General features: G+C 47.6%; 2 protein-coding genes across 2 annotated transcripts in view; one reads left to right on the top strand and one right to left on the bottom strand.

Annotated features, from left to right (window-relative positions):
* Window positions 1–184, bottom strand: part of PDXDC1 (pyridoxal dependent decarboxylase domain containing 1) — a 37,598-nt gene extending 37,414 nt beyond the window's left edge. Inside the window, exon 1 of the mRNA XM_066640531.1 lies at window positions 7–184. Coding sequence (XP_066496628.1) covers window positions 7–27 — 21 coding nt within the window. The 5' untranslated portion in view covers window positions 28–184. The remainder of the gene's footprint in view (window positions 1–6) is intronic.
* Window positions 26–11,611, top strand: MPV17L (MPV17 mitochondrial inner membrane protein like). The gene is made up of 6 exons (XM_066640833.1): window positions 26–198; window positions 2,484–2,518; window positions 5,617–6,126; window positions 7,603–7,673; window positions 10,352–10,381; window positions 11,320–11,611. Exons 1-6 carry the CDS (start codon window positions 26–28, stop codon window positions 11,497–11,499), a joined length of 999 nt encoding a protein of 332 aa, XP_066496930.1. The 3' UTR covers window positions 11,500–11,611.
* Window positions 11,612–20,437: the final 8,826 nt, after the last annotated feature.

Below are 20,437 nucleotides of genomic sequence, written 5' to 3'. Positions count from 1 at the left end.
GCCGACCTTGTCCAAGGAGCTCTCCATGGCCGGAGGTTCCTCAGCTGCGGCGGGTGGCGCCCCCTCCCTCCGGGCACTTCCGCCTTCGCCGGGCCGCTCCACGCTGGCAGGGCTGACGACAGTGCCAAGCAACAGCGCCCGCGCACACCAAGGAGACGCCAGAGCGCGTCGTGGCCCCCGCCGGCCTCCGTACCGCGCGTGATTGACAGGGGGCGCCCGCGCGCCGCGTTCCAAGGCGGGGTGGGATGTACCAAGTCCCAAATATGGGGGTGAGGGGGGCACTCGTCCTTCTCACTCCACAAGCAGGATTCGGGGAGCCCGAGGAAGCGCCTGCCTTTCAAAGTGACTTATAAATCGATTTGGGGTCTGTGGAGCACTTCGGAAGACAACAGGGTCACTTTGGGGCTTTTGGCCTCCCTGTGATTGATAATGGAACATTCCAAAAGGATGCGCCAGGAGGCCGACAGTGACGGCATGGTACGAACTGAGTCTGCGCGCTGCGGGGATGACGCGGCGCGCTCACGGGGGGGGGAGAGGAGCGCCTGAAGTGCTGAGAACCTGGGTTCGAGTCCCGCCTGCGGTAGGAGGCAGGCGTAGCCCCAGCCTCATCGCAGCCAGGGAAGGCTGTAAATAAATACAATAGGGATCCAAGTTTTATTGGTTTTAAAAGTCTTGTGTGTGTGTGTGTATACACACACACACACAATACATATATATGCACAATAAGACTATATATGCACACACACACACACACACACACACACACACACGTATACAATTTTGGGGCTGCTTGCTGGTCTGAATGCCAACTGTTCAGTGTGACGAATTTCAGTAATTTCTATCTATCCATCTATCTTTCTATTTGAGAGAGAAATGTATATTGCCTTTATATATACATTAGCAAAATATATTATAGGAAAATTATATATAATACATATAATTATAGGAAAATATTATTATATTATATATAATAATATATATATTATTTCTTATAATATATTTTTTCTTATATATATATGAGATATATATATGAGGCTGAGGCTAAGAGGCAAAGAAGGAAGGCCCATAGCCAGGGAGACAGACCAGGGACAGACTGCACTTGCTCCCGGTGTGGAAGGGATTGTCACTCCCGAATCGGCCTTTTCAGCCACACTAGACGCTGTGCCAGAATTATTATTATTATTATTATTATTATTATTAACAGTATTTATATACCGCTTTTCAACTAAAAGTTCACAAAGCGGTTACAGAGAAAAATCAAATAACTAAATGGCTCCTTTCCACCTTTCAGAGCGCAATACCAGAGTCTTTCGAGACTGAAGGTTGCCAACCTGGGGTGTGTGTGTGTGTGTCTCAAATAGATAGATCTATATCTATAGGGAGAGGGAGGGAGAGAGAAATACACCCCCTCTCTCTCCCCCCCCAGGGGTGATGCACTCTGCACAGGCTCAGAAGCACCCTGCTTTCTTCTCCTAGTGACAAATCTATTTCCTGGGTAATGCGCTGGGCATAAGTTCAGAGGCTCTCTCTCTCTCTCTCACACACACACACACACATCTCCCTGGGCGATGCACTCTGTGCGGGCTCAGAAGCGTCCTGCTCTCTACTCCTGGCACTGCACAGCCACCTCTTTCCCTGGGCGATGCACTCTGTGCAGGCTCAGAGGCACCCTGCTCTCTGTTGGAGGAAATTTTAATATCTAAAAAATGGTTTCCTCTTTGGGGGGGGGGAAGCAGAGTAGCTTCAGCAGCAGACCCCCCCCCCCTTGATTGGGTATCACCCCAGGGAACCTCCCTCACACAGCTGACTGCTAATCAATAAAAGACAAGAGACAATGGCTTGTTAAAGATGCAAAGGAAGTTGTTTACTCACGGTTCCATAGAATGCATATCTACAGCATCTGATTATGATCAGAGGTTCAGCTAACTTAGAGATAGCAAGGCCCTAAGAGCTGCCTCGCCCTGCATGCCATGTGCTCAAGATGGAGTAGCCAGCAGAGCCCTGCTGTGTGCCATCTGGACAGGTCAGTGGTCAGAGAAGAGAGAGGTGTGTGTTCAGAGAAGAAGGGAAGGTTATAGGATCTGGGCCACACCCCACAAGGGTCACAGAAGAGAACAGGTAATAAAGAGTAGAGTCACTGGGCCATGGCTTGACCCCTTCTGGACAGCAGACGGAGTTGCTCCAAACTCCAACACCCCTTCTCAACTCCGGATGCACAAGCCTAGTAGATTCATACTTTCTCGTAGACTCTGGAATTTATCTTTTGTTAGTGGCTTGGTTAGGATGTCTGCTATCAATTTTGGGGTTGGACAGTAGTCCAACCTGACAAGTCCTTTCTTGATCATGTCACACACAAAGTGATTTCTGATATCTATGTGCTTAGTGCGTGCATTGTGGCTTTCTGACTGTGCCAATCTGATACAGCTTTGGTTGTCTTCAAACACTTGAATTCACTTGCAGGCATTGCTTCTACTTCTTCCCAGGATTCTGGTTCGCATTCTGACGACGACCCTGCGAGGTAGGTCAGTCCAAGTTATGGAGGTGGTACGCCTTTGTTCTCTTGGGATGAACGTCTGGGTTCTGCTGGAACCTGGTCTGCTTCTGCAGCAACTTCTGGCTTCAACAATTCCTCTTCCCCCATCAGTCTCCTCTTCTTTTGCTGCACTGGTCTCAGACTCTGGCGATGAGGGTCCTGGTATGCTGTTATGATAAACAGGTACATACATGAGTTCCCCATCTGTCTGTAATAGACCATTAATGAACCTTTGACCATTGTCAGCTCTTTCATTCTCAGCAAAGTATAGACCATGCCTAGTGGTCACCTTTCTGGTGTGCATGTCCATAACTTTGTAACCTTTTGTTCCTGGAGCATATCCTATGAAGAGACTTTCTTCAGCTCTCAGGTCTAGCTTTTCTCCTTTGGAACATAACTATAGACTTTGCATCCAAACACAGGAAGATGTTTCATGTCTGGTGCTCTGCCATGCCACAGCTCAAAAGGGGTTTTGTTGTTTAATACACCCTTAGTGGGTAGTCTGTTTTGCAAATAGTTGGTTGTGACTATTGCTTCACTCTAAAAATTTGTGGGTCACTCTGCATCAGTTAGCACGCATCTAGCCATTTCGAAGAGGCTTCTATTTTTGAGTTCTGCAACTGCGTTCTGTTGTGGCATGGTATGGGACAGTTAATTTATGTTTGATTCCTTGGCTTTCTAAAAGTGACTTTGTGTGCTGAGGTGTACTCACCACTGTTGTCCGTCTGTAACGTGCCAGGATTCTTTCCAAATTTGTTCTTCACCATGGCTAGGTATTTTCTGAGCATCTCAGGAACTTCAGATAAAGCACTATATATCTTGAAAAATCATCCACAAATGTTAGTACATATTTATAGTTTCCTAGTGAGGGACTGGGCATTGGACCTACTAAATCACTGTGTACAATTTCCAGAACTTTGGTGCTGTGCTGTTCAGTCCTCTTTGGGAAGGAAGGACGGACTGCCTTGGCTTTGATGCAACATACGCATCTGTCTGGATGGTTTTCACAGTGTTTTCCCTTTATGCCCTTTGCAAGGTCCTTGTTTTGCAAGTCTAGGACTACAGTTGTGTCTCTGTGTCCCAGCCTGTGATGCCACAAGTTCAGACAATCGTTGGTACATGTTTGCTTGGCACTCATCAGCTGTGCTTCTCCTTGGTGCAAATCTAAAACATAAACTCCATCCCGCTCAAAACCTTGAGCCATTAAATCATTATCACTTTCTCGTATTATGTCACAGCCATTTTTTGTGAAGTTAACTGTATACCCATGTTTGATTAACATTGATACACTAAGCATGTTTCCGCTTATATCTGGAGAATACATAACTCCATGTACTGTAACATTAGTTATTGAACCATTCGCCACACGGGTCAGTTTCACTTTCCCCTTTTCCTTGAATTTCAACTTTCTTTCCATCAGCTATAGTAATCTGACAGTCTACATTTGTGTCCATTTCTTGGAAAAAACATTAGATTGAACATGTGTGAAAACAGTATCCTGAATAAATAATCCGTTCTTGTTTTTCTGGTTTTTCTCCTTTGATGCAACAATCATGATTGTTCTTTTGGCTTGAGCTGCTGCCTGCAACTTTGTCAGTGGGCCTTTTACTCCCCCTTTTGTGATTTGTTTTTCTGTCTTGGGCGGAGCTTAGGTGCTGCTCCTTCATGCCTGGCTGCTTTGAATAACAAAAGCGAGCCAAATGGCCTTCTTTATTACAGCTGTAACATCTCAGGGGTCTTTTGTGGGGTTCTGCCTTGTAATCCGATCCACTCCTTGCAAGATCCCCTTATCTGAAGGGTTTGCAATATGATCTCAGCTCTGCAAGTATAATTTTATACTCCTTTTTCTCTCTTTCAAATATTGCTGACTTAAAACTTCCAAAAACCGATTCATCCAGATATCCTACAAGGAATGCCGCTCTTTGGTCTTCTGAAAAAACCAAGTTGGTAAGCGCTAAGTCATTGAGAAGCTGAGTCAATTTGCTACAATATTTATCACAATCCTCCTTTCTTTCTAGTTTGAGGCGACACAACTCAATAATCAATCTGAACTGGTCCTTCATTCCTGTTTTTGCATAGGTTTCAGTTAGGATTGTTATCATTTCCTTTGCTGTTTTAGCCTCTCGTACGTAAGACAGTTGAAGCTCAGTTAGAGATCTGAGAATGAGGCATTTGGCTTTCCCATCTTTTCTGCTCCATGCCTCGATTGCAGCCTCTCCACTAGTGGGACACTCTATCTCTAGAGCGGACAATGCTCCATGCATTTGAATTTGTGCCATTATTCTACAATGCCAGTTGTGGAACCTTTTGGGATTCAGCCTGACCATTGGTTGGACAGCTAAGGCTTCTACATCTGTTCCTTCTGCCATTGTTTACTTAGCAAGCAAGTTCAGCCTTACAGAGTGAGTGGGGAGAGTTCCCAAAAATAAAAACAAAAACAAAATATTCTTTCAAGGTATCTGGGCTTCCTAGTGCACAACCCACCTAGGTTTCTTAGTACCTGGTCTCTGGGTTTCTTTGTGCCTGGTTCCAGGGCCCATAACCTGTTGGAGGAAATTTTAATATCTAAAAAATGGTTTCCTCTTGGGGGGGTAAGCAGAGTAGCTTCAGCAACAGACCCCCCCCCTCTCGATTGGGTATCACCCCAGGGAACCTCCCTCACATGGCTGACTGCTAATCAATAAAAGACAAGAGACAATGGCTCCTTAAAGTTGCAAAGGAAGCTGTTTACTCACGGCTCCATAGAATGCATATTTACAGCATCTGATTAGGATCAGAGGTTCAGCTAAGTAACTCAGAGATTGCAAAGCCCAAAGAGCTGCCTGCGCTGCATGCCATGTGCTCAAGATGGAGTAGCCAGCAGAGCCCTGCTGTGTGCCATCTGGACAGGTCAGTGGTGAGAGAAGAGAGAGATGTGTTGGGAGAAGAAGGGAAGGTTTTAGGGTCTTGGCCACACCCCCACAAGGGTCACAGAAGAGAACAGGTAATAAAGAGTAGAGTCACTGGGTCATGGCTTAACCCCTTCTGGACAGCAGGCGGAGTTGCTCCAAACTCCAACACTCTCTACTCCTGGCACTGCGCAGCCACCTCTTTCCGTGGGCGCTGCACTCTGTGCGGGCTCAGAGGCGCCCTGCTCTCTACTGCCGGCCACCTCTTTCCCGGGCGCGGCCCTCTGCGCAGGCTCAGAGGCGCCCTTCTCCTCCTTGCTGGGCGTCCCCGCTCCGCCCGCGCCCGGCCGGCTCAGCCCCGCGCTGGAGGAGGCCGGGCGGAGAGCCGCCTGCCTGCCTGCCAGCGGGCGATGGGCGCGGGGCGCTGGGCTCGACGGGCGCGCTGGCCGGGCAACGTGCTGCTGTACGGGGCGCTGTTCGCGGCGGGGGACGCGGCGCAGCAGCGGCTGCGGGGCGGGCGCGCGGACTGGGCGCAGACGCGGCGCGTGGCGCTGGTGGCGCTGGCCTTCCACGGCCACTTCAGCTTCTTCTGGCTGCGCGCGCTGGAGCGCCTCCTGCCCGGCCGGGCGCCCCGCGCCGTGCTGGCCAAGGTGCTGTGCGACCAGCTGCTCGGCGCGCCCGTGGCCGTGCTCGCCTTCTACACCGGTGAGTGCGCGCAGCCCGCGCCCCTCCCTGCCAGGCAGGCACATGCACTGCACATCCATGCGCTGCGCATGACGCAGGCCCAGCATCGCTTCCCACCAGGCAGGCACATGCCCCGAACATCCATGCGCTGCGCATTACACAGGCCCAGCATCGCTTCCCACCAGGCAGGCACATGCCCCTAACATCCATGCGCTGCACATGACACAGGCCCAGCATCGCTTCCCACCAGTCGGGCACATGCCCCGAACATCCATGCGCTGCACATGACACAGGCCCAGCATCGCTTCCCACCAGTCGGGCACATGCCCCGAACATCCATGCGCTGCACATGACACAGGCCCAGCATCGCTTCCCACCAGTCGGGCACATGCCCCGAACATCCATGCGCTGCGCATGCTGCAGGCCCAGCATCGCTTACCACCAGGCAGGCACATGCACTGAACATCCATGCGCTGCACAGGATGCAGGCTCAGCATCGCTTCCCATCAGGCAGGCACATGCCCCGAACATCCATGCGCTGCGCATGACACAGGCCCAGCATCACTTCCCAGCAGGCAGGCACATGCACCGAACATCCATGCACTGCGCATGACGCAGGCTCAGCATCATTTTCCACCAGGCAGGCATGCAAACGGAACATCCATGTGTCACAGATGATGCAGGCTCAGCATTGCTTTCCACCGAGTAGGCGCGTGCACTGAACATCTGTGCACTGTGCATGATGCAAGCTCAGCATTGCTTCCCACCAGGCAGGGGCACACACTGAACATCCATGTGCTGCACATGACACATGGGATGGATGGAGTGCGTAGACGGAGGCTCTTTGCCCTCTCGCACCACACCAGGACCAGGGGACAGCCACTCAAATTGGGTGTTGGGGGAGTTAGAACAGACAAAAGTACTTCTTTGTCCAGGATGTCATTAGTCTGTGGAACGCCTTGCCACAGGATGTGGTGATGGCATCTGACCCAGGCGCCTTTAAAGGGGGATTGGACAGATTGGTGGAGAAGAGTCCATCACAGGTTACAATCCATGGGTATGTGCAACCTCCTGGATTTTAGAAGTAATCTACCTTGGAATGCCAGGTGTAAGGGAGTGGCACCAGGATTCATGTACGAGGATTCTCGTATCTTGTTGTCTTGTGTGCTCCCAGAGACATCTGGTGGGCTACTGTGCAATACAGGAAGCTGATGGGCCTTTGGCCTGATCCAGCGAAGCACACCAGGTACATCAGGCACACCATATCCCACCAGGTAGCACACAAGACAACAAGTTACCTGTATCCTGTTGTCACTCCTTTGCATCTGGCATTTAGGGAGAAAAAGGGTGAACAAGGGGAAACAAGGGCAACCCCCCCCCCCCCAATAAACAGAAAAACAAACTGCTTGGCTGCACAATGACAGAATGTTAAGCTTCAATTAAAATGCAGCGTAATTTCCCGTTGTGTTGATTTTCCTGAAAATATTTTGTGATCAGGCATGAGTCTGCTTCAAGGAAAAGAAGACATTTTCTCCGACTGCAGGCAGAAATTCTGGAATACCTATAAGGTAAGTTTATTGCGTCATGGGGTGTCTTTTCATTATTCAACTATAGAAACAGATCTAGAATTTCCCTGAGGGGTGCAGACCCCCCCCCAGCTCTCCCAGCCGTGAATCTGCTTTTGAACATTCTTCAGGGTCAAAAGAAATGTGGTATTCAATGCACCTCTGCAATCCAGTGAATCATTTCAGCCGTGATTTTAAACGTAGTACTAAGGGCCTACTAATCCTATCCAATTTTCCAGTGCTGGTGTCGTTGTGTCAGTGGGGTGTGCGCTGTATCCTGTGGTGGAGGGGCAGTCACTGGGACCTTCTTAAGGTATGGGAACATGTATTCTCTTACCATGAGGTTGAGTTGTGGCTACACCGGAGTTGGAAAGTTGGATAGGATTGGGCCCCAAGTCTTGTTAGTAGTTGTATTCATTAAATAATCAGTTCATTTAATAGTCTGGAAGTGTCTCCAGTTAGTGATCAAGCATGTTAATAGGTATTCACGTAGGTTATCTATGGAAATACTAAATAGGTCTATGTACAGTGCCGTGTATGTCAGTGAGCCTGGTAGTGGTTCCAGAGTTGGACTTAAACCTAGAAGGTCCAGGTTCAAATCCCCACTCAGTGATGAAGCTTCCTAGGTAACCTTGGGCCAGTCACTCTCTCTCAGCCTCACCCACCTCACAGGGTTGTTGTGAAGACAAAGGGAGGGCACCCTCTAAGGAAAATGTGATAGATAGATAGATAGATAGATAGATAGATAGATAGATAGATAGATAGATAGATAGATAAGTTTAATATGTAGTTCAGATGGTTTTACACTCCAGTTCTGCGAGTCTTTTTTCCCTTTCGTGAATTAGGAGGTGTTTCAGCCACACTGCATTGAAACTTAACTCACCAATCAATAGATCAAGTTATCGATTAAATTGATCTTAACCACAGAGTCTATTGGAATGCAGATACTGAGGACTACAGAGGAGAAGAAGCTGGAAAGGTGTTCAGTCAAATGATAAAGGGCAGAGGAAGTGACTGATCATGCATGAGAATACAAAAAAAAGGAGAGGCAGGCAGTAACCAGGTCTTCACTCTAGCAGTGGTGTTGCTGGGGGGGGGGGGTTGCAGGTGGTGTGGGCCACACCGGGTGAAACGTGGTGGATGACACTACAGTTGGTCTTTTAAAATCTTGGTGTTTTCGAATAATACCATCATATTACTGTATCAATGTGTAATTTCATGCAGCATGCAATGAAATAAGCCACGTTGAAATATCTCTATTCTATCAAATATTGCAAAAAAAAAACAAACCAGTGGGGCGGAGCAATTGTGCATTGCCCCGCCCGCTGCACGGGAGGAGGTCCATCATGGGGTTGTCACACTGACCTCCCACACTGGGTGATACCAACCCTAGTGACCCCACTGACTCAAGTCAAGCCCCAGAAGTAAAGCCATGCTAATATCACGTGTGTTTCGACTCTCATAGTGCAATCCTATTCATGTCTACTCAGGAGTACATCTGGTTATGTTCAATGAGGCTTGCTCCTAGGAAATTTTGTATAGGATTGAAGCCTTGGTAGCCTTTCTCAGTGCACTTAGACTCATGAAATTTCAGCTCTGAGAAAAGGCATGATGGGAAGAAGGAAATGAGCTTTGTGGTGCGAAATGGATATGTCATTCCTAAACACCTCTCACTTATGGCCAAAGGAAGCATTCATCCCTCTGAACATTTGTTCACCCGGCAAAAGTATGGAGTGTATCAGGTGTCGTGTAATCCCTCTGGTCCCCTACGCTCAACCTGCTGTGTTGAAAAGGAGGCCGTTTGATCTCTCTCTTTCTGCAGTTCTTAAGGTGGCAGCTCAGAGAGGTGAAATAGACTTTTCATACTCCAAAGTGGGGCAGTTAAACAGTACATAAAGCAGTGATTTTTAGCCTTTTTCATCTCACAGCGCACTGACAAGGCGCTGAAATTGTCAAGGCACACCATCAATTTTTGGACAATTGGCAAGGCACACCCACTTGACTGCAGGAGCTTGCACCCCCTCCCAGTGACCCTACTAACAAATGACCCTCCCCCAAACTCTCCTGGAACACCTGCAGACCGTCTGTGCCACACCAGTGTGCCATGGCACACTGGTTGAAAATGGCTGGCGTAAAGAGAAGTCTGTCTGTCTATCCGTCCCAGCTGCCAAGGCATGTTTATTATGGAGATTTGGATCTGGATCTGTGATTTGGATCTGTGATGCTTCCATTTTTAACAAACTGTGCTGAACATGTTTTTAAAAAAATTTCCTATTTATATCCATTTTCACCTTTATTAACTATTTTAAATATACCTGTGGGCATGGAGTAGCTTCAGCTATCTTCGGAGGGTCTGCAGGCCAATGGGTAGAGCACCAGCTTTGCTTGCAGAAGGTGTGATTCTTAGCCAGGGAGGGTAAAGAGAACCCCTCTCTGAAACCCTAGAAGAGGTGCCGCCATTGATGGCAGCAGAATATTAATTATTATTATTATTATTATTATTATTATTATTATTATTATTATTATTATTATTATTAACAGTATTTATATACCGCTTTTCAACTAAAAATTCACAAAAGACAGGCCACAAGTTTGACTCAGCAGAAACCGGCATCCTGTTAAGGTTTTGCTCTTATTTCTGTATGTGCCACATTGATCTTAAGCCATTGCTCTCGTTTCAGACGGGGTTGATGTACTGGCCTTTTGTGCAGGTGAGTTTTGCATGTTCTTTTCTCCTGTCTCAGAAACTCTGGCTTGTAGGCTGTAGTACTGGGCTGCCATCCCTGGAGCCGGGAGAGCTCCAAGAGGCTGCTTGTTCCAGCGGTGACCAAAGCCCACCTGTGCCCTTCTTACATTCGCTCCAGCATTGGCTACCCATCTCACGCTCCACTCCCTCTGGGATGAATGGTTTAAAAGGGAAGTCCTTTTGGGACTTGCTTGGAACCATTCCACCATTGCTTAATTGTGGGTGGGGAGTGGGGTTGCTGATCACTCAAACCTCCCAACAACAAATGGATTATACCACTGTAAAGTTAAGTTGTATGCCTAACAGCTCTCGGAGGTCTTTTACCACCAGACAGTGGGGCTGTATTCTGGAGAGGGTGAGATGCTTTCATGAGCTTAGATCAGCTGTGTCAAACTCATTTCCTACAGCGGGAGAATAGCATTCACGACACCTGCTAAGGGCCAGACGTGACGTCACTGAGACAGTGGCCCGAAAGAAGCACTTTGGCTCTCACATAGAAACTCATTAGCTGCACACGACAGAAGAGAAAATGTGCAGGCATAATTTCAAGATATGAGGGAGCCCAATTATCAAGCTGGGAGAGCCCAATTATAATGGGGACCTGATAATGGCCACATCCAGCCCATGGGCCTTATGTATGACACCCCAGTTTTAGATAATACAGCAAATATGCCTCCAATTGACTACAGCTTCATAAACCACCTTCACTGGATTTTATATTTCCAAATATACTGTTACTTGAATGCCCCCCCCCCCGATCTTTGTCTTGTAAGGAACCCATGAGTTCAACCCCAGGTTGCACGCACATTCTTTGCTTTGCAGTGCAAACGTTCCAGAATCTTCCCATTTCTCTCCCTCTTTCTGCCCGGAGCTCTAACTCGATCTTGCCTCTCTCCCAAATAGCTTTCAAACTTCAGCCTGGTCCCCGTCCACCTGAGGACGGCGTACACTGGTCTGTGTGGTTTTATCTGGGCAGCTTTCTTGTGCTTCTCCCAGCAAAGTGGCGATGGAACTGCCAAGTCGGTTTTTCTCTTGTTCCGAGGAGAGAGAAGCAGCGCAGATGAGAAATCTCCGGAGAAATGAGCGTGCCACTGTTCTGGAGTGCTTCTCGATTGTCCAAGGGGGAAAGCTGCATCGTGGGACCTGAATGGCCTTTTTCAGTGATGCTGTAACTGAAGGCAAACTATTGTACTTGTTTACTGCAGTGGGGATACAATCACACAGGGAGTTCTGGTGCAGAGTTTGTCCATGGGGGGGGGGGGGTGAGTAATTTTACCATTCTCTGACTTCTGCCACAGATGCTAGTCTGCACATGCGCATCAAAGAAGTGGTTGAGCTCCAAGGTGGTAGACTGAACTGCCCCCATGTCAGTCTGTGGTGGCAGGAGACACAGTTTTCAATACTCCCTCTGCAGCGGTGGGACTTTTTTTTATAGTGCTAGAGCTTTTGCATGCAGGAAATCCCAGGTTCGATTCCTGGAATTTCCAGGTAGATTTGAGAAAAACTCTTAAGAACCACTGCCAATCCCTGTTGACAGTGCTGAGTTAAACGATCCAGGGGTCTGACTCAGCATAGCGCAGCTCCACCTGTTTATACTTAAAAAAATATTCCTCCCTAAATTTTAGTGTTCTCAAGCTTTTTAGCACAGGAACCCACTTTAAAATGATCTGTCGGGACCCACCGGAAGTGATGTCATTAACCTGGAAGTGGTGTCATGACCAGAAGTTACATCATCAAGCAGGAAAATTTAACGCCCACCATACAAAAAATTAAATTAACTGATAAAGTAAGTAAATTAAAGTTTACAATAAAGTATAAGTTTAAAAATTTATTTAAAATGAAGAAGAACCCTCCTAACCCTCCCAATCAGTTGCTGATCTGTTAAAAAAAAATTCCCCAAACATCCCAAAGGCTGCAGTCCTATCCATGCTCACCAGGGAGTAAGCCCCATTGACTCTCATTGTTAAACATATATACATAGTAGCCTGTTAAAAGTACGGCTCTGTAACATTTCCCCACATGTAGTCGCATACCATGGGAGCATTCAAGTCAAATATATTAAAAATAAAATACACATTGAAATGAATGGGGACCCACCTGAAATTGGCTCATGACCCACCCAGTAGGTCCCGATCCACTGTTTGAGGAACGCTGCCCTAAAAGAATAGGCACACCGTACAAGAAGATGATCAGGTATCTGCGGAGAGTAGTACCTGTGGAGGATATTGAAAAACGTGGTCCCCTACCTATGGTCTTGAGTGGTACAGTACCATCGCAGGACTCTACCATCTCATTCCCATGTCTTTCTGCTGCATGTGTCTAGTCAATAAAAGACCCCCTATGCATATTCCCAATGCAGTAAATTACAACTTGATCACCCGGTAACTGAGAGAATTTAGGAGTAAGCCCATTTGATCCCACTGAGGGCAATGGGATTAAGAGCCTGACACTAATTGCTTTTGCTTTTTATTGATTGATTGATTTAAAAAAAAAAAATTGTCTGCCAGGCCTGTCTGTCTGTCACAGGGCCAGGACCCATATTGTCTACCACCTGAAAGTTAGGCTCAATTAAATTTCACTATGCCTGGTGCAAAAGTGATGTCAGACTGTATTGGGACTAAGAGGCAACAGTGAGTATTCTCTAATTAAAAAACTGTGTGTGTGCGTGGTGGGTGAGAGCATGCGCAGGGTCCAGATCCCTTACCTAAGGGCCTGGTACAACCTGCCCATGTGGCTGGTTGGCACACTTTAATAATTGGCTTAGGAGCGAGTTGTGGATCAGGCCCTCTCCGATCAGCATATTTAGTAGTGTGATGTTTTATTCCTGCCTGCATTTATACCTGTGCAAAAAAGGCCAGTTTTGTATTCCTGCTGAGTAATTTCCATGCAGCTAAGCCCTCCAGGGACCAAGCTGGCTTGCTCCTTTGCTGGGGTAGTGCAAACATTTGCACGTCTCAGCAGCCGGTTTTACTGCTGAGAAATATGAACTGTATAATTTAATTTTTTGCAATAGTTAATTGCTTGAAAAACAAAAATAAAATAGGAAGGGGGTATTAAAAAGGAGGGGGGTGAGTCATCAGTTTGTTTACTTGCTCATTATTAAGGTTTCATATGGGGTTATTATGTTTCCTGTAGCTAGAGATGTACTTACACTTGCAAAAAGTCAGCTCGATTGCGTACAAGATTATTTCACAGGGACCAAGATAAACATTTTTAACCTAGTTCCTGGCTTCGGTCTGACTCAGGTTGTGGGCTGAGACTTGCCTGGGAAAAGGCAAACACCCTTGATCTCTTTTTAAAAAAAAATGGTTTTCACTCCAGTGTTTGGCTATATTATTATAATATTATAATAATTATTATTATCATCAATCTTACAGTCCAAATTGCTTGATTGCAGTTTTGTTGGCATTCTATATTCTCAAATTTTGTATATATTATGTAGGCTTGCAAGACTTTTAGCGTGGTTCGATAACTGATGGGGAAAACAGCCTTCCCAAATCTTTGTCATCTTTTTAGGAATGGTTTCTTCATGTTTTTTTCATTGACTGTGTGTGTTGTATTAAATACTGTTAATAATAATAATAATAATAATTGTATGTGTACAGCGATGAATGATATTCATTTCTTTGATGGAAATAAACTTGTCAGTTCAACGTTTCAGTTAGCTTTTTGTGACATGGTGGTAAAGCCCTGCTTTAAAATATCTCATCTAATCCAGTGTGCTTATTGCTTTGTGACTTTTTTTTTATCCCATCCTTCTGTCACCACCTTATGTAACTCACAACAGATCTCAAGCAATCAAGCCATCAAATGCAACATATTAGAAGTTGGAATAAATCGCTAACATAGGCAGAGGCAGCACCTGATCACTCTTGCTGATGACATCACTGTTCCTACAATAGGAGAAGATCTGGTGCTACTCTCTACCACCACCACTGGAACTTTCCAGGAAGGCACCCAGTATACAATCAGGTAGCCCAGTATACCATCGATACAGCCCCCAAACAAGAATAGTCTAGGCCAGGGGTGTCAAACACATTTCATAGGTGCTGGGGAATTCAAGACCACCAGAATGGTCCTTATCCAATGGAGCTCTACAAATGCTCCAGCAGGAGGTTTAACCCCTGCTAATTGGATAAGAGGCACTTTTTCAAGTGGGTGCTCCTTTTTTTAGCAGGGGGAGAGTAACTGGCCCACCTCACCCCAGCAGTGTCTGTTCTAGTGGCTGCCTGCTGGTATTCTTTTGCATCTTTTTAGATTGTGAGCCCTTTTGGGACAGGGGGCCATTTAGTTATTTGATTTTTCTCTGTAAACCGCTTTGTGAACTTTTAGTTGAAAAGCGGTATATAAATACTGTTAATAATAATAATAATAATAATAGTAGTAGTAGTAGTAGTAGTAGTAGTAGTAGTAGTAGTAGTAGTAGTAGTAGTAGTAGTAGTAAAACGGATAAAAGCAGAGCCTTGAGCTGGTGACACTTTTTTTTAGTCTCATAAAGCTTCCTGAGTCATTTTAAAAAGTGGGTCCAAGTGCTAAATGATTTGGAAACCACTGACCTAGACACCTCCCCCTCCAAATAAACCTCCTCCTCCAAACTTGGGTTTCAAACCATAGGGAATGTGGTTTCCAAAGACCAGGTGATGCCTGAGCCCTGCATCTCTCTAGTTTCTCACTTGACATGTGGTGCATGAGCACTGTTGGTCCAGAAGGGACAAGATGAAATGAGACTGTGGTCCCCGTTCTGATTGAGCGCTGAACAAAGGTGCTTTGCGTGTATTAAGTGGATGCATTCTTTACAACAACCCTGAAAAGTGACCCCCCATGTGAAAGTACAGTTACCCCCATATTGCAGATGGGGAAGACGGAGGACGAGAGGGAATGGCTTGCCTGAGGCCACCTGGTGAGTCTGCAGCAGATGAACGGATGAAGTTCCAATGTGTAGCTCAGTAAAACTCTGTGCAAACGAGTCCATCTGACATAAAGGAGATACTTTCCCTGCTCCACATATGTCAATCATGCCTTGGACATGAGCCAATTCCATTCATTGTCCTTATAGCTCTTCCTGGACCTACATGCTTGTAATGGCCCAATCCTTCTGTCAGAATTTGGACGAACTTGCTCTATGGTTCATTTGCAGGTTCTCCGTGTGTCAATGTTGGCGCTTCTGCTAAAACTTAGAAGATGGAGATCCCCATTTATTTGCCCAAAGAGAGATGCTTGGCTGACTTCATTTCATGCATCACCTACCTTTATAGCCACAACCAAAGCCCCGCAGGGCCATTGGGCACTGGAACTGCAGCAAGAGACCTGCGACATTGTCGCTTGGAGACAGGGCTCGATAAAGAGAAATGAGGGTGGCAGGTGGACAGACGGACTTGGGGATGGCTCTTGTGTGGTTTTCAGCAATGCATTGCTCTAGAACAGTGTTCTTCAAGCTGTGGGGCAGGACCTCAATGGGGTAGCGAAGCCTCATTTGGGGGCAACCTGTCAAAGCCTATGCAAGAGAGGGCTTGGATCCAATCCAATCACGGTACCACCTAATCCAAACTGAGTTCTTGATGCAGTCCTGCACAGCCTTGCTGTCTTGCCCTGCAGCTCCGAAGGCCGGACGTGCTCAGGCTGCCTACCTCACAGGGGTGTTGTGAAGACACAAGAGGGGAAAACAGGCAGGGGGGTCGGGCGGATTGGGTCCCAGGTGGGGTGGTGAAATCAGCTGAGGGACTCCATACGTAATTTATCTATTGTGGGGGGGTCTGTTCTGCCAGATCCCCAGTCTAAGCTTTGCTTAGAGAATTATGCCCACTTTAAGCTAATTAGCTCCCCTTCCTTCCCCAACAATGGCTCTATTTCAGCCCTGCAGCACTGCTGGACCCCTACCCACCAGGGTAGCTCACCTGTTCACCTGCAGAGGTCCTCCTTCACCTGTAGTTCACCTGTAGCTCACCTGCAGAGGTCCTTCTTTCTCCCCTCTCCTGCCAGCAGCTCCTCCCACCACTACAGCAGCATCTTGGTCCTCAGCAGGCCTTGGGCAAGGCAGCCACACACCAATCTCAGTGTCTCCAGCAGTCTGTTCCAGCAAAGTCCATTCACCCGTCAGTAGTTCCAGTAGTCCATTAGCTCCTCAGTCCATCAATCCAGTCTCCAAGCTTTCCTCCTCCTGCTACCCACCAAACTCTCCCTTTATCAGGTGCTGCTTTTATCCCTGAGGTCCCTATTGCCTTCAAGTGGCTGGAGCTGTGCAGCACACCCAATGCCTCTGCTGGGCATTCGCCCAGGCCTTAACCCTTAAAGGGGCCACTGCTGACACCACATCCCATCTCCTGGAGGGATCTTGCACATTTCCATTACTATGTCTTGAACTGGGATGAAAGGTTCCACTCTATGAGTAACACAGTCATTTCTTAACTCCTCACCTGGCTGTCATTTCTGGAGAATGGCAGGTTTGTCTTTCCAAAATGGGTGGTTTGTCTTTCCAGCCAGACTCCCCTCCCATCCTATCTCCCACCCTGGGCCCAGGCCTTCCTCCCACTCACATGCGACGGTCTGCTCCCTATGATTCAGCCTGGCCCACCCCGGCAAGTAGCCCCGCAGTCGTCAGTCCAAATTAGTCGTAAACATCACACCGCCATCTGCTATTGGGCTTGTGACTCACTGCACTGTCTGCCCTTTTTCCTCTGACTCGATGGCAACAACCAACTGTACCTTATCATCATGTTTCTGATCTCCCAAAATAGTTCAAAGGAACCCTCCGGGGGGGGGGGGGAGCACTGGCGCAGCGCTGCACGGAGGCTGCCTCTGTAGTCCTTACCTTGGAGGTCCAGTGCCAAGCCGGCCCAACCATGAGGCCAACTGAAGCAGTTGCCTCAGGCCTCCTACTGAGTCTGCCTACTTGATGGACAGAGTGGATAGGGACATGCTCTTTACACTCTCACATAACACCAGAACCAGGGGACATCCACTAAAATTGAGTGTTGGGAGAGTTAGAACAGACAAAAGAAAATATTTCTTGACTCAGCGTGTGGTTGGTCTGTGCAACTCCTTGCCACAGGATGTGGTGATGGCGTCTGGCCTGGACGCCTTTAAAAGGGGATTGGACAAGTTTCTGGAGGAAAAATCCATTACGGGGCACAAGCCATGATGTGTATGCGCAACCTCCTGATTTTGGAAATGGGTTATGTCAGAATGCCAGATGCAAGGGAGGGCACCAGGATGAGGTCTCTTGTTATCTGGTGTGCTCCCTGGGGCATTTGGTGGGCTGCTGTGAGATACAGGAAGCTGGACTAGATGGGCCTATGGCCTGATCCAGTGGGGCTGTTCCTATGTTCTTAACTACAATTCCCAGGAGGCCTTGCAGGTCTCTTGTTATCTGGTGTGCTCCCTGGGCCATTGGGTGGGCCGCTGTGAGATACAGGAAGCTGGACTAGATGGGCCTATGGCCTGATCCAGGGGGGCTGTTCTTAACTACAATTCCCAGGAAGCCTTGCAGGTCTCTTGTGATCTGGTGTGCTCCCTGGGGCATTTGGTAGGCCGCTGTGAGATACAGGAAGCTGGACTAGATGGGCCTATGGCCTGATCCAGTGGGGCTGTTCCTATGTTCTTAACTACAATTCCCAGGAAGCCTTGCAGGTCTCTTGTTATCTGGTGTGCTCCCTGGGGCTTTTGGTGGGCCGCTGTGAGATACAGGAAGCTGGACTAGATAGGCCTATGGCCTGATCCAGTGGGGCTGTTCTTATGTACTCCCCTCTTCCATCCTGGATTGGAAAAGGAAGAGCCAGAGAGAGAGAAAGAGGAAGTGTGGAGGGGCGGAGAATGCTGAGCAGGAACATGGGAGAGTGGGCAGAGCAGAGGCTGGCACAACCTTAGGTAAGGGGGCCACCTCAGGCATCAGGAAGTCCTGGTCAAGCCTCTCCTTACCCCTCTGCTCTCAGGGTCTTCAACACAGTGCATGATCTTTGTTTGCCCAGCTTCCAAAGTCTCCATGAAACTTCTTGCCCTTCAAAGAACCCACGCATTGTCCCTTACTATACTTGGACCTCCCTGCTTAGATCACCTGTGGGATCAGTCCTCCAGACCCCTTCTCTAAAGCTGCTTTCTCCACATATGACCCCCTGTCCCTTTACCTCACTGCGGCCGTGGCTGCAGCTTCAGCGTCTCATAGAGCTTGCTGGCCACTTCTGTGACTAACCAGAGCAGACAACAATTAACGCACAACAACTACATGTTTTTATTTATAGTACAGAGTCCCCACAGCCCTGAGCATATGCAATATCAGTGAGGTGTAATGCGAACACTTTACGGTTCCTTGTACGGATTCAGGGTGCAGAGATTGGGGTTGTTTAAGACTTTATTAACCTTGACGGACTGAAAGTTAACTCTGTGTTAGCTAATTGCAATCCAATCAAGGCCCCCTGTGGATTCGGACCATGGCAGAGGGGAGTGTTCAAGCTCCTCCACCCCTGGGCCCAAACTTCAGGGTCCCAATTCTGTGGCTGTAAATGAGAGAAAAACAGAAGAATAATGTACTGCACTCCAAATGTCATGTGCAGCTATTACTTTTGACTGACAGGCCCTCTTCAGGGTATTTTATAAGGGGTCAACGAGACAAGATTCTAAATGTGTAAAACTGACTCTGAGATGCTTTTTGAAATGTCTTTTATAAATAGCGCCAGGTGGGGTGGGAGATGCTAGAATTGTGCCAGGAGGCTAGGGGGCTTTTGTATTTATTTTATTTTATTTTATTTACTCGACTTATATCCCATCTTTCTCCCTGAAGGGCAACCAAGGCAGCTCACAACACATTAAAAATACAGTCTACTTTAAAATACACAAAACTATAAAAATACAAAAAAAAATCATATTAAAGGCACAACCAGCAGCAAACAGCGGCAGTAAAAACCATCAGTTGTTTTAAAAAAAAAATTAAATAACACAGGCCTGCAAATTGAGGGTCAGAAATGGTTTTTTTAATTTATTTATGGTGGTTTTATATGAATTTAGGGTGCTGATTTAAAAAAATGGCTTCAGTTTTGCCCTAGTGTGTCTGTCTAGTTTCAGAGACCAAACATAGCCTCGCCAGTGCATGGTTCAAGCAGCTTCCTCATGAGAAAGCCATAGTGTATGTTTCCTTGTAGGGAAGTTGCTTGAACCATTCATTAATGAGGCGATGGCATATAGGTGTGCAATTAATCTGCGGAACTCCTTGCCACAGGAGGTGGCGGCGGTGTCTGGCTGAGATGCCTTCAAAAGGGGAGTGGACAGATTTCTGGAGGAAAAGTCCATCACAGGTTACAAGCTGTGATGGGTGTGTGCAGCCTCCTGATTTTAGAGGTAGCCTATCTCTGAAGGCCTGATGCAAGGGAGTGGCCACAGGTTACAGGTCTCTTGTTGTCTTGGGAGCTCCCTGAGGCGTGTGGTGGGCCACTGGGAGATACAGGAAGCTGGACTAGATGGGCCTTTGGCCTGATCCAGTGGGGCTGTTCTTATGTTCTTAAACTACAATTCCCAGGAGGCCTTGCAGGTCTCTTGTTATCTGGTGTGCTCCCTGGGGCATTTGGTGGGCCGCTGTGAGATACAGGAAGCTGGACTAGATGGGCCTTTGGCCTGATCCAGTGGGGCTGTTCTTATGTTCTTAACTACAATTCCCAGGAGGCCTTGCAGGTCTTCTTGTTATCTGGTGTGCTCCCTGGGGCATTTGGTGGGCCGCTGTGAGATACAGGAAGCTGGACTAGATGGGCCTGTGGCCTGATCCAGTGGGGTTGTTCTTATGTTCTTAACTACAATTCCCAGGAGGCCTTGCAGGTCTTCTTGTTATCTGGTGTGCTCCCTGGGGCATTTGGTGGGCCACTGGGAGATACAGGAAGCTGGACTAGATGGGCCTTTGGCCTGATCCAGTGGGGCTGTTCTTAACTACAATTCCCAGGAGGCCTTGCAGGTCTTCTTGTTATCTGGTGTGCTCCCTGGGGCATTTGGTGGGCCACTGGGAGATACAGGAAGCTGGACTAGATGGGCCTTTGGCCTGATC

This window comes from Tiliqua scincoides, chromosome 13 (genome assembly GCF_035046505.1).
Source record: "Tiliqua scincoides isolate rTilSci1 chromosome 13, rTilSci1.hap2, whole genome shotgun sequence".
Lineage (NCBI taxonomy): Eukaryota > Metazoa > Chordata > Lepidosauria > Squamata > Scincidae > Tiliqua > Tiliqua scincoides.
This window is presented reverse-complemented; position numbering and strand designations above follow the sequence as displayed.

What these genes read in the sequence shown, in the direction of transcription:
- MPV17L (XM_066640833.1), top strand. Translation starts at nt 26, where the DNA reads ATGGCCGGAGGTTCCTCAGCTGCGGCGGGTGGCGCCCCCTCCCTCCGG. An exon ending in CGCCGGCCTCCGTACCGCGC is followed by an intron (nt 199 to 2,483) that starts GTGATTGACAGG and finishes ACTTCTTCCCAG; the next exon opens with GATTCTGGTTCGCATTCTGA. An exon ending in TGTACTGGCCTTTTGTGCAG is followed by an intron (nt 10,382 to 11,319) that starts GTGAGTTTTGCA and finishes TCTCCCAAATAG; the next exon opens with CTTTCAAACTTCAGCCTGGT.